Source organism: Rhinopithecus roxellana, chromosome 21 (assembly GCF_007565055.1).
Source record: "Rhinopithecus roxellana isolate Shanxi Qingling chromosome 21, ASM756505v1, whole genome shotgun sequence".
NCBI classification, from domain to species: domain Eukaryota; kingdom Metazoa; phylum Chordata; class Mammalia; order Primates; family Cercopithecidae; genus Rhinopithecus; species Rhinopithecus roxellana.
In genome coordinates, this window is record NC_044569.1 from 38,954,709 (window position 1) to 38,969,093 (window position 14,385).

Consider the following 14,385-nt stretch of genomic DNA (forward strand, 5'->3'; position numbering starts at 1 on the left):
ACGGAAACTGGGTAGCTCTTATATTGCTGTAGGAGCATAAATCCTACTATCTGGAAGATGTTTTAGCAATTTCTTTGAAAAACTATACTGCCACCATGTGACCTAACACCCATGCTCCCGGGCATTTATACCATCTCACTCGCACTCCTGTCCAGACCTAGCACCCACGCTCCCGGGGTTTATACCATCTCACTCGGCACTCCTGTCCAGACCTAGCACCCACGCTCCCAGGGTTTATACCATCTCACTCGGCACTCCTGTCCAGACCTAGCACCCACGCTCCCGGGGTTTATACCATCTCACTCGGCACTCCTGTCCAGACCTAGCACCCACGCTCCCGGGGTTTATACCATCTCACTCGGCACTCCTGTCCAGACCTAGCACCCACGCTCCCGGGCATTTATACCATCTCACTCGCACTCCTGTCCAGACCTAGCACCCACGCTCCCGGGGTTTATACCATCTCACTCGGCACTCCTGTCCAGACCTAGCACCCACGCTCCCGGGGGATTTATACCATCTCACTCGGCACTCCTGTCCAGACCTAGCACCCATGCTCCCGGGGGATTTATACCATCTCACTCGGCACTCCTGTCCAGACCTAGCACCCACGCTCCCGGGGGATTTATACCATCTCACTCGGCACTCCTGTCCAGACCTAGCACCCACGCTCCCGGGGTTTATACCATCTCACTCGCACTCCTGTCCAGACCTAGCACCCACGCTCCCGGGGGATTTATACCATCTCACTCGGCACTCCTGTCCAGACCTAGCACCCACGCTCCCGGGGTTTATACCATCTCACTCGGCACTCCTGTCCAGACCTAGCACCCACGCTCCCGGGGTTTATACCATCTCACTCGGCACTCCTGTCCAGACCTAGCACCCAAGCTCCCGGGGTTTATACCATCTCACTCGGCACTCCTGTCCAGACCTAGCACCCACGCTCCCGGGGTTTATACCATCTCACTCGGCACTCCTGTCCAGACCTAGCACCCACGCTCCCGGGGGATTTATACCATCTCACTCGGCACTCCTGTCCAGACCTAGCACCCACGCTCCCGGGGTTTATACCATCTCACTCGGCACTCCTGTCCAGACCTAGCACCCACGCTCCCGGGGGATTTATACCATCTCACTCGGCACTCCTGTCCAGACCTAGCACCCACGCTCCCGGGGTTTATACCATCTCACTCGGCACTCCTGTCCAGACCTAGCACCCACGCTCCCGGGGTTTATACCATCTCACTCGGCACTCCTGTCCAGACCTAGCACCCATGCTCCCGGGGGATTTATACCATCTCACTCGGCACTCCTGTCCAGACCTAGCACCCATGCTCCTGGGGTTTATACCATCTCACTCGGCACTCCTGTCCAAAATAAATGGAAACTTCGCCAAAAAATCTGTGCAGTGAATATTTACAGCAGTTTTATTTGTGATAATCAAAAACTAGGACTAACTCAGATGTACTTCAGTGGTTAAGCAAACTGTGGTTCATTTTCCTGCCACTAAATAGTAGTCAGCAATAGAAAGAAACTACCTACTGATACAGCAGCAACCTAGATGAATCTCCAGAGAATTGCGCTGTGTAAAAGACGCCAATCCCCGAAGTTCGCCTGCTGGACAGTTGCATAGCATTCTTGAAATGACCAGATTAGAGATGGGGAACAGATTCTTGGTGGCCAGGGAATAGGCAGGAGGCGGCAGAGGGAAGTGGTTGCAACTACATAGCAGCCTCAGGAGGGACCCTGTGCGAGGAGTGCCCTGGGTCTGGAGGTGTCCTTGTGGATCCTGGTGGTGAGGTTCACACTACACTTACCTAAGATGTTACCAGTGGGAGAACTGGGTAAAGATCACAGAAAATCTCTGTGCTATTCCTGACAACTGCATATAAGTCTACAATGATCTCAACATAGAAAGGTAAACATTTTTAAAAATCATTCTTCTCCCTGTAAGCATTTGTGACTTATGAAACATGCTACTGCGCTCTGAGATAAATATTCAGTCTCTGCAGTCATCTTAGTATTCAGTCTCTGCAATCATCTTACTTGGTTGCCAGATTACTTTGTTGGTTTTTGTGGAGTATGTTTTGGTGTTTTTGAAACTGTGACCTCTAATCCAGAGGTCTCTTTGTAGCCGTGTGGTAGAAGTTTCTCAGGCCCGTTGCACTCCGCTTTTGGTCTTGCAGGTATGCCACCATATACACCATGTTCCCAGTGTTCTCCTTAGTGCTGGACCAGGACGTGAAGCCAGAGATGGCGATGCTCTACCCGGAGCTGTACAAGGACCTCACCAAGGTATGGGCCTCAGGCAGGCTGTCTGCCTCAAGACTGGCACTCACGCCTGGCATTTTACACGAGTGAGAAACAGGCCAGTCAGGAGGCATTTCCAAGCATTTTGTGAAAAACGATTCTTTGTCCTTCAAGACGTTTTTTATGTCTCCTAATTCTTTTTGGCATTTTCTCTTTGAGTTAAACTTCAAAAGGGGAAAAACATCTCAGGGAAAAAAATTTCCCAAATGTTTGCAACAAAGCTCTAATATCATATATAAAATTAGAATTGTAAAAGATGCTCTCACCGTTTGTGGGACTTCTATGAAGTGAGCTCACCAAATGTCAGAGAAGAGTTCGCTTGGTAATTTCTGTAGAAAGGCTCCCCGGACAGTGTCACTGCACCTGCTGCAGAAGTAGCATTCCAAAGCTGGGGAACGCATGGGCTTCACGTTTCCTGTGTATTTCCAAGTCTGTCGATAGTTGTGGATTTCACAATTATATCTGAAAAGTGACTGACAACATGCGTCTGTACCTGGGGTCCATAGACTATTTTTGCAGTGATGCCACCAAGAAAAAAATCCACCCCAGGAAACTTGAGTCACCTGAAACTCTGCGAAAGATGCATTTATTTGGCTTAAAACTGTGCTCTGTTAGGATTAAAGGAGGCTTTGAATTTATCATATTCTTTACAACAACATCTTTTATAGCATAGAACGTGTAAGGATGCGGGGTAGAAGAGAGGGTCAGCTCTGCAGACACAAATCATGGTAACTCTGGTATTTTCCACAAAGCTAGCTTTTTTGAGCCAACATTGAGAACAAAATCCACTAACCTGCAATTAAATTTAGATTTACAATTGATAAATGACAGGTGTCTGAAATTATCAACTCAGATTTTTAAAGCAGTAGCTGTATGGTAAAGAAAGAATTAGATTAGGCATTAAAGAAAGTTAATGACTACCTAACAAACAGATTCTAGTCCAGCTAGCCACTAATTAACCAACTACATTCTTACCTAGCTAACCACAAACTGAGAAACTAGACTCCTGTCTATCTAACTAGTAACTAACAAATGATACTCTAATAACAGGTAACCACTAACAAACTAGACTCTTATCCAGCTAACCACTGACTGACGAACTAGACTCTAGTCCAGCTATAACCACTCATTAGCCAGAGAGGTGCTGGGGAAGTCATGTTAACTTTTTGATTTCTTGATGTTATTGTAAGGGTCTAATGAAATAAAGACTTTAAAGTTTCTTGAAAAAAAAAAATTCTCATTACTGTTTTAATCAAGACAAATAAAGCTAGTTCACCAGTATCACATGAAATATAAATATCAAGCATTATTATCCTGATGGTGATATCATCGTGGTGACTGGGAAACCTCATCCCAGGTCACATCTCCAACTAGAAGGAAGACTGGTTAAGTATCTTAAACTGATGAAACCATTGTGACAAAGTCCAGCACAGTAGGGAGCAAAGATCCAAAAACTTCAGGAAGCTAGTATGAATAATGATCATTTTAGTAGCATACGCATTTCCTCATTCCCAGAGACTCTAAAAATGTTTACCTAAATGCTGCCTTACAAACATACAGAAACAAGCCTTTCACGTAAGAACTTAAACCTTGATGCTCTACCCTCAAACCTAGGAAACCAGCACCCAAGCAGGGCGAAGGTCACTAGGGGTCTCGTAGCCCCAGCCGGTGCGCCTAGATCACTGTGCTGGGAGAAACTTGTCATAGGACTGTCATGCCACAGCCATCTTGACCGGCTGGTGGAGTAAGGCACTAACACGTTTTTACTGTTTTCAAGGATTGAGAGTGTACACACCGGTCTCTTTCTTTGTGGATATCTAAATCACTCTAGAAACAAGATGCTCATAAGGCCACAGGTGTCTGACGGAGCAGCTAATTATCCCTAACTGTGGCCATGGAATCAGTACGTTCTGTATTACTCACTGGTGCCATTGAACCCTGTTCACTTCTGATTGAGTTGGATCTCATTAAGGGCATTAAATTTCCATTTCTGTTAAGGTGATCAACAATTTAGACTGTTGTAGTATCCTGAAGTCAGGACACCATCCCTACATTTTTTTTTTTTTTTTGGTTAAGAATTCAGTCACCCGTTTTCTCTAGGCTGCTTTTCTTCAACATCTTATCTGCATTGTAACTTTTTTTTTTTTTTGGAGATGGAGTCTCGCTCTGTCGCCCAGTAACTCTTTTTTTAATCGACTACACTTCAAATCCTTTGAAAAGAAAATAGCACTAAAGTACTGAGCCACTCAAGTTAATTTAGTTGTTTTTTCTTATTGAAGCTAAAGAACTCTTTTGAAGCTTTCTGTTATTTCTGAACAGTTTACCAAGGTAGCGCAGACTGCAGCACTCTGCGTTGTTGTCTGATGACCAGGGCAGCTGGAGACTGGATGTGCCAACGTAGTCTATCCAAGCTGGTCAGTGTCAGTGGACACCGAGTCCCCAGTCCGTCGGCTCAAGCTCCTGTGATGTAAGACAACATAGCCCTGCTCTCAACAAGCCTGTGTTCTAGTCAGGCTAAGAAAGCAGTTAATCAGTGGCATAGAGCAACAGCATAAAGGGCTGCAGGCTGAAATGTGAGTGGCTGACCAGCGAGTGCCGGTCCTGTCAGATCTGAGTCACATATCTCAGATAACGGTAAATTTATAAAATACCTTCAGAGGTAAGGCGTGCATTCCCTGCACACAGGAAAAGACTCAACTGGAAAGAAAATCTCTTTTTCATGTGTATTTGATAACCAGTCTTTTTAATCTAAAAGTACAAATAAGGCACGCGCTATAAATCTCACTTACTGTCCTGATGAGTTAGCCAACCTTGAGTATAAACGTTTGTCCCCTGCTGTGTCTCGATGGCCTGAGCCACACATGGACACAGTATCTATTCAGTAAGTATTTGATAAATGAATGAGGCAGTGAATGAATCAGTTAAACCAAGAGTCAGGATTTCCTTTGCTTTCCTAAAACTATGTAGCTTTTATTCTTTACAGAAAATGGTATATTTGCAACAATATTTTGTTGTTCTTTTGAAGCTCAAATTTTGCTTTGAATTATTAAACTTTACTCAAGATGAATTCAGGCACTTAATTTTCTGGATGCCAATAAGACAGGAAGCTGACCTACTCATCTCTCTCCTAACTCTGCACATGTCTTCATTCACTCTGAATAGTGCATGACCACTTAGAGAAGCTGCTTAACTCAAAGATCCAGGCATCAGGACTAGTAAAGTGACCCTGGTTAACTGAGCCAGCCCACGTGGTCCCAAAATATCTCAGATTGTGGCTGTGAATTTTGTTACCAATGCATAATCTTACATTACCAGCTAACTCCAAAGACATTTGATTTGTAGTTGTGCTAATTGTAAAGATATCAAGTAGGTAATGTCATACAGTTCTTCATAAAATCTTTGAAACCATTAGGTATTGAACCATTTGGACCCCTTCACTATTTTTTATTTTCTGTAGAATACTCTCAAATGGTTTTGACTTTTGAAATGTATATTCATATAGTTATATACTTTTCAAAATAATAGTGAATAAGGCAATAAAAGGAAATTTAAAACATTGAGATTAGAAAGGAGGAAATAAAAATATCTGTGTTTGTAGATGCTATAATTTTCTATGTAGAATCCACATACATACAACTTCCTATACTAGTAAATTTCATAAAGTTTCAGGATACAACGAATAATTTTTCAAAATCATTTCTGATTTTGTATACTAGCAATGAATAATCGGGGTATGAAAAAATATGTAAACATTTATAATAATACATTTCAGCATTTATAATAATACAAGAAAGTGAAATACTGAAGTGTACCTCTAACAAAATACACGCAAGATCTGTGCGCTGGAAACCAACAACACTGAGGAAAGAAACTGTAAAAAGCGTAAACAGATGACCCTGGAGTGAGAGGCGTAAACAGATGATCCCAGATGGAGAGGTGTGAACAGATGTTCCTGGATTGAGAGGTGTAAACAGATGTTCATGGATTGAGAGACGTGAACAGATGTTCATGCATTGAGAGACGTGAACAGATGTTCCCGGATTGAGAGGCGTGAACAGATGATCCCGGATTGAGAGGTGTGAACAGATGTTCATGCACTGAGAGATGTGAACAGATGTTCCCGGATTGAGAGGCGTGAACAGATGATCCCGGATTGAGAGGTGTGAACAGATGATCCTGGATTGAGAGGCGTGAACAGATGTTGCCGGATTGAGAGGCGTGAACAGATGATCCCGGATTGAGAGGTGTGAACCAGATGTTCCTGGATTGAGAGGTGTAAACAGATGTTCATGCATTGAGAGACGTGAACAGATGTTCCTGGATTGAGAGGCGTGAACAGATGATCCCGGATTGAGAGGTGTGAACAGATGTTCATGCATTGAGAGATGTGAACAGATGTTCCCGGATTGAGAGGCGTGAACAGATGATCCCGGATTGAGAGGTGTGAACAGATGATCCTGGATTGAGAGGCGTGAACAGATGTTGCCGGATTGAGAGGCGTGAACAGATGATCCCGGATTGAGAGGTGTGAACAGATGTTCCTGGATTGAGAGGTGTAAACAGATGTTCATGCATTGAGAGACGTGAACAGATGGTCCCGGATTGAGAGGCGTGAACAGATGATCCCGGATTGAGAGGTGTGAACAGATGTTCATGCATTGAGAGACGTGAACAGATGTTCCCGGATTGAGAGGCGTGAACAGACGATCCCGGATTGAGAGGTGTGAACAGATGTTCATGCATTGAGAGACGTGAACAGATGTTCCCGGATTGAGAGGCGTGAACAGATGATCCCGGATTGAGAGGCGTGAACAGACGTTGCCGGATTGAGAGGCGTGAACAGACGATCCCGGATTGAGAGGCGTGAACAGACGTTCCCGGAGTGAGAGGCGTGAACAGACGTTCCCGGAGTGAGAGGCGTGAACAGATGATCCCGGATTGAGAGGTGTGAACAGATGTTCATGCATTGAGAGACGTGAACAGATGTTCCCGGATTGAGAGGCGTGAACAGATGATCCCGGATTGAGAGGTGTGAACAGATGTTCATGCATTGAGAGATGTGAACAGATGTTCCCGGATTGAGAGGCGTGAACAGATGATCCCGGATTGAGAGGTGTGAACAGATGATCCTGGATTGAGAGGCGTGAACAGATGTTGCCGGATTGAGAGGCGTGAACAGATGATCCCGGATTGAGAGGTGTGAACAGATGTTCCTGGATTGAGAGGTGTAAACAGATGTTCATGCATTGAGAGACGTGAACAGATGTTCCTGGATTGAGAGGCGTGAACAGATGATCCCGGATTGAGAGGTGTGAACAGATGTTCAGGCATTGAGAGACGTGAACAGATGTTCCCAGATTGAGAGACGTGAACAGATGTTGCCGGATTGAGAGGCGTGAACAGATGATCCTGGATTGAGAGGTGTGAACAGATGTTCCTGGATTGAGAGGTGTAAACAGATGTTCATGCATTGAGAGACGTGAACAGATGGTCCCGGATTGAGAGGCGTGAACAGACGATCCCGGATTGAGAGGTGTGAACAGATGTTCATGCATTGAGAGACGTGAACAGATGTTCCCGGATTGAGAGGCGTGAACAGATGATCCCGGATTGAGAGGCGTGAACAGACGTTGCCGGATTGAGAGGCGTGAACAGACGATCCCGGATTGAGAGGCGTGAACAGACGTTCCCGGAGTGAGAGGCGTGAACAGACGTTCCCGGAGTGAGAGGCGTGAACAGATGATCCCGGATTGAGAGGTGTGAACAGATGTTCATGCATTGAGAGACGTGAACAGATGTTCCCGGATTGAGAGGCGTGAACAGATGATCCCGGATTGAGAGGTGTGAACAGATGTTCATGCATTGAGAGATGTGAACAGATGTTCCCGGATTGAGAGGCGTGAACAGATGATCCCGGATTGAGAGGTGTGAACAGATGATCCTGGATTGAGAGGCGTGAACAGATGTTGCCGGATTGAGAGGCGTGAACAGATGATCCCGGATTGAGAGGTGTGAACAGATGTTCCTGGATTGAGAGGTGTAAACAGATGTTCATGCATTGAGAGACGTGAACAGATGTTCCTGGATTGAGAGGCGTGAACAGATGATCCCGGATTGAGAGGTGTGAACAGATGTTCAGGCATTGAGAGACGTGAACAGATGTTCCCAGATTGAGAGACGTGAACAGATGTTGCCGGATTGAGAGGCGTGAACAGATGATCCCGGATTGAGAGGTGTGAACAGATGTTCCTGGATTGAGAGGTGTAAACAGATGTTCATGCATTGAGAGACGTGAACAGGTGGTCCCGGATTGAGAGGCGTGAACAGATGATCCCGGATTGAGAGGTGTGAACAGATGTTCATGCATTGAGAGACGTGAACAGATGTTCCCGGATTGAGAGGCGTGAACAGACGTTGCCGGATTGAGAGGCGTGAACAGACGATCCTGGATTGAGAGGCGTGAACAGACGTTGCCGGATTGAGAGGCGTGAACAGACGATCCCGGATTGAGAGGCGTGAACAGACGTTCCCGGAGTGAGAGGCGTGAACAGACGTTCCCGGAGTGAGAGGCGTGAACAGATGATCCCGGATTGAGAGGCGTGAACAGATGTTCCCGGAGTGAGAGGCGTGAACAGATGTTCCCGGAGTGAGAGGCGTGAACAGATGATCCCGGATTGAGAGGCGTGAACAGATGATCCCGGATTGAGAGGTGTGAACAGATGTTCATGCATTGAGAGACGTGAACAGATGTTCCCGGATTGAGAGGCGTGAACAGACGATCCTGGATTGAGAGGTGTGAACAGATGTTCATGCATTGAGAGACGTGAACAGATGTTCCCAGATTGAGAGGCGTGAACAGATGATCCCGGATTGAGAGGCGTGGACAGACGTTGCCAGATTGAGAGGCGTGAACAGACGATCCTGGATTGAGAGGCGTGAACAGACGTTCCCGGAGTGAGAGGCGTGAACAGACGTTCCCGGAGTGAGAGGCGTGAACAGATGATCCCGGATTGAGAGGCGTGAACAGATGATCCCGGATTGAGAGGCGTGAACAGATGTTCCCGGAGTGAGAGGCGTGAACAGATGTTCCCGGAGTGAGAGGCGTGAACAGATGATCCCGGATTGAGAGGCGTGAACAGATGATCCCGGATTGAGAGGCGTGAACAGATGATCCCGGAGTGAGAGGCGTGAACAGATGTTCCCGGAGTGAGAGGTGTGAACAGATGATCCTGGATTAAGCCTCAGTCAGATGTTCATGGATTGAGAGCTTCAGTGTTGTTGCACATTGACAAGCTCACTCTAGAATTTATACGGAAAGGCAAGGGAACTCGAATTGCCAAAATAATTTAGAAAAAGAACAGAGTTGGAAAACACACTACCTGATTCCAAGTCTTACTGTAAAACAGTAATCAATTAGACAATGTGTTATTGGCAAAAGGACAAACAAAAAGATCAATGGAACAGAAAAGAGAGCCCAGAAATACACTCACATCTGTCAGATGATCTTTTGCAAACGTGAGAAGAAATCAGATGGAGAAGAGTTGTGTCTGCAGCTGTTGGGACAACTGGCAGCCCATGAGCAACAGACCTGCAGCCTCCACCTCACACCTCATGTGAAAATGCACCCAAAGTGGACCCTTGACCTACATGTAAAGCCATAAACCTTTCAGAAGAAAATACACACCAATGCTTGACCTTCAGTTAGGCAAAGAGTTTTCAGACATGAGATCAAAATCATGATCCTTAAAGGGAAAAAATAATAAATTAGACTTTACCATAATTTAAAAGTTTTGGCCAGGTGCAGTGACTTACCATGCCTATAATACCATCACTTTGGGAGGCTGAGGCAAGAGGAAAACTTGAGCCCAGAAGTTCAATACCAGTCTGGGCAATATAGTAAGACTGTGTCTCTACAAAAAAATAGAAAAAATTAGCTGAGCATGGTGGTTGCTGTGTGCCTGTAGTCCCAGCTACTCGGGCTAAGGTGGGAGGATTGCTTGAGCCGAGGAGGTGGAGGCTGCAGTGATCTGTGATTGAGCCACTGCACTCCAGCCTGGGTGACAGAGTGAGACCCTGTCTCCAAAAAAAAAAAAAAAAAAGAAAAGAAAAAGTTTTCTCTGTGAATGATATGGTTAAGGAAATGAAAAAACAAGCCACAGCCTGGAAGAAAATATTTGCACATCACACTTTTGATAAAGGAGTTGTTTCTATAGTATATAAGATATACCCAAAATTCAATGAGAAAACAACCCAATTTTTAAAGTAGACAGAAGATATTACTGGACACCACCTCAGAGATGATCCTCAGATGGCAAGGAAGCCTGTGAAGATGCTCAGTGTCACTTTCATCAGGGAACTGCAAGTTGAAGCCACAGTGAGTTGCTGCGTACCCCCCAGTGCTAGAGCAGCCGAACCACTGGCAACGTGAAAGGCTGGGAGGACCCAGAGCAACAGAGACTCCCCTTCACTGTGGGGGTGAAGGAAGGATGGTACAGCCTCTTTGGAAGACAGTTTGGGTATTTCTTACAAAGGTAAACATATATTTACCCCATGATCCAGTAGTCCATTCCTAGATATTTCTCCAAGAGAAATGAAAACAGATTCATACTAAATCGTATATATGAATGTTCACAGCAGCACTGTCATCATTGCCAAAAACTGGAAACAACCCTATGCCCTTCAGCCAATGGATGGAGGACATCTCCGTGGACGGGGACAGCCCGTGCGTGGATGGAGGACATCTCTGTGGACAGGGACAGCCCGTGTGTGGATGGAGGACATCTCCGTGGACGGGGACAGCCTGTGTTTGGATGGAGGACATCTCCGTGGACAGGGACAGCCCGTGCGTGATGGAGGACATCCTAGTGGACGTGGACAGTCTGTGTGTCATGCCACCAGGCAGTGGGATTGTGCTGAGCAGTGAGAGGGTTACTGCTGACTCACACGACATGTTGGATCATACATTTTGCATTTTGCTGCACAACAGAAGCCAGACTGGAAAGTTGGTATGATTCTTTTTACTTGACACCTGGGAGGTGCAGAACTGTAGGGAAGAGACCCGTCAGTGGTCACTAAAGGTTTGAGTGTAGAGGGTGACCGGAGACGCAGCCCAAGGGGGTGTGAGTGCGGGAGCTGCTCTGTGTGGCGTAGTGGTGGGGAACACCTGACCATGCCTCTGTCAGAGCCCACTGGATGGCACCAGCATGGAGCCCACAGGAGGAGGAGTGCAGACTCTAGCGGCCCATGAACCACAGAACCGCACTGTGGGCTGGGAAGAAAGGAGTTCTTTTCAGTGGCCTTGGGAAAAGCTTTTGCCTCTGGTTCGCTGTAAGGCTGAAGACAAAAAGAACTGCATCTGTAATCCCAGCACTTTGGGAGGCTGAGACGGGCGGATCACGAGGTCAGGAGATCGAGACCATCCTGGCTGACCCGGTGAAACCCCGTCTGTACTAAAAAATACAAAAAACTAGCCGGGCGAGGTGGCGGGCGCCTGTAGTCCCAGCTACTCGGGAGGCTGAGGCAGGAGAATGGCATAAACCCGGGAGGCGGAGCTTGCAGTGAGCTGAGATCCGGCCACTGCACTCCAGCCTGGGTGACTGAGCAAGACTCCGTCTCAAAAAAAAAAAACTGCAAACTTTGGGCTGCGTTTGGCATTTGCTTCTCACAGGAACCAATAAGCCCATGCCTGGTAGCTAATGAGAAGCAGATTTCTCCCTGTTAGTGACAAAGTTAGAAATATAGGGCTGGATTGAAGCCCAGATCAGTTTGGGCTTGTGGTTTCTGTGAGATAAATAAATAGATGAAGAAATACACATGGACATGTGTGAGCGTGGCTTAGTAAACACACACACAGTCCTAGGCCATACACTGAGCAGCTAGAATCAGGAGCCCAGGCGGCAGTGAGCATGCTCAGTGTGCAGGTCGTGCGGACAAGGCCCTGTGCTGTCCCCCACCATGCAGAGCCCTAGAGAAGGGGTTAATTCCAGGGCTGAGGCAAGGAAAATACAAGATGAGCCTGGAACTTCTTGTGGAACAAAAAAGTAAGCAGCTGCTGAACAAGAATCAGTGAGGCTGGTGCAGGAGACAGGTCCGACGGCGTCAGAGACTGAGCCTCCCAGGGGCCGGCACCTAACGCCCTGCACAGCAGCCCAGACAGCAGCATGACTAGATGGTACCCAGAGAGCACACAGATACCTCCACCGCCACCATGTATACGCAGAGAAAGCAACTCTTCAACCGGAGGATTCCAGTTATAAATGTGAAGGAACCAGGGCAGCCGGAGGCCCCGCTGAGGCACCAAGGCAGCAGCCACTGTCACGAGGTCTTCCAAGGGACGCAGAACCCGGATGTCACAGTTCCCATCACCAGGGATGAGAGAGGCTACACCTCCTGCTGTGGAGCCCTGCGGGGAACACGCGTCCCCTCAACAAATCCTCCCCAGTAGTGTCATTGCTAGAAGACATCGGACACATCCAAAACAAGGGCATTCCACAAAGACATGTCCGGAGCTTTGAGGAGCAGCCAGGTCATTAAAGACGGGGAGACAGAGGCGCTGTCCAGATCACAGAGCCCAGGAGACATGACGGCCAGAGCAGTGCAGGGTCCTGTGTGGGGCCCTGGGCAGGAAAATTGCGTTCGAGAAAAACCGGGACCTCCGCACCATTTCTCTGCCAAGGTGTGTGTCGGTGTCTCCGTGGAGTGTTGCCCCAGGTGAGCTGGACGGCGCCGTGGTCCCGGGTGAGCTGGACGGCGCCGTGGTCCCGGGTGAGCTGGACGGTGCCGTGGGGCTGTCTGCACTGCTTCTGCAGCTTCCCTGCAAGTCTAAAGTGATCTCAAGGCAAAATGATTAGAAAACAGAGTCAGAGCCGAGAAAGTCTTCCGTTTTCCTAGGATAGATGAACAGAATTGGACACAGCACCATGTGCCTGTGGTCCCAGCTGTCTGGACTGGAGGATCACTTGAGCCTGGAAGGTGGAGGCTGTGGTGAACTGTGATGGCATCACTGCACTCCATCCCTCAGCAATAGATCAGGACCCTGTCTCTACAAAATCAGAATTCTGTTTGCAAAGCTGCAGTCTTATCCTTCAAAGTATGGAGTTTAGAACCAGCCCATGTCTGCGCCTGGCCCTGGCCCTGGCCCAGTTGTGACCAGTCTGCGGCAGCAAGCCCACCTTCAGGTGCACACTGTCTGCTTGGCGGCTCTCGTTTAACCTGTCCAGCAACTTTCTGTCCAGTAATATTTGAAGTTCATTTTGTATTCTATGATTTGTGTTTAATGAAATTGAGCTTATCCACATAAGAATGAAGGAATGAGACCTTGAAGAAATCAGTCACCATAATTTCAGACCATTAATAGACAGAAAGAAAAGCGACAGTGGAGTGAGCCTGGCAAGCAGAAGAGCTGCTGGGACGTTGCTTACCCGCCCCTTTGCTGCAGGACCTTCGCACCCTCAGGAGCAGGGCAGGCCGAGCGCTGAGTGGCAGGAAACCCGCTCTTCCTCTCCAGCCTCCCTTCCTGCCAAGGCCAGACACACGTGCAGAGCCCCAATTAACTGGGGCTTCTCTCCCCAGCGCCACCATGCGCACCGTCCTTCCCTCTCTGTTTGTGGGGTTTGTTCTTGATACACTTTGGCTGCATCTTTTTCTCCTCTTATACCTGCCTATAGGATCTTTCTACTCCACACTCCCAAACTTCCCTCAAATAATTACAATCATGGGAACAGGCGAAATTTTTTATTGTTGTTGTTCTACTAAGAATCAGATTGGGAGGCCAAGGCAGGCAGATCACAAGGTCAGGAGATCGAGACCATCCTGGCTAACACAGTGAAATCCTGTCTCTACTAAAAATACAAAAAATTAGCCGGGTGTGCTGGCAGGTGCCTGTAGTCCCAGCTACTCAGGAGGCTGAGGCAGGAGAATGGCAGGAACCCGGGAGGTGGGGCTTGCAATAAGCTGAGATTGCGCCACTGCACTCCAGCCTAGGTGACAAAGCGAGACTCCATCTCAAAAAAAAAAAAAAAAAGAATCAGAGAAAGTATATTGTGGAGGTAGGCTGGGAGAATAAATGTAATA

At 47.4% G+C, this 14,385-nt stretch overlaps 1 protein-coding gene across 9 annotated transcripts in view; it reads left to right on the forward strand.

Annotated features, from left to right (window-relative positions):
- Positions 1 to 14,385, forward strand: part of ATP9B (ATPase phospholipid transporting 9B (putative)) — a 302,593-nt gene that overhangs the window by 278,430 nt on the left and 9,778 nt on the right. For all 9 annotated transcript variants that reach the window (XR_004055661.1, XM_030925838.1, XM_030925840.1 and 6 more), the window contains one exon: positions 2,190 to 2,298. Coding sequence is in view for 8 of the 9 variants with exons in the window: in XM_030925838.1 (XP_030781698.1) it covers positions 2,190 to 2,298 (109 nt within the window). In the remaining variant the exon portion in view is untranslated. The remainder of the gene's footprint in view (positions 1 to 2,189; positions 2,299 to 14,385) is intronic.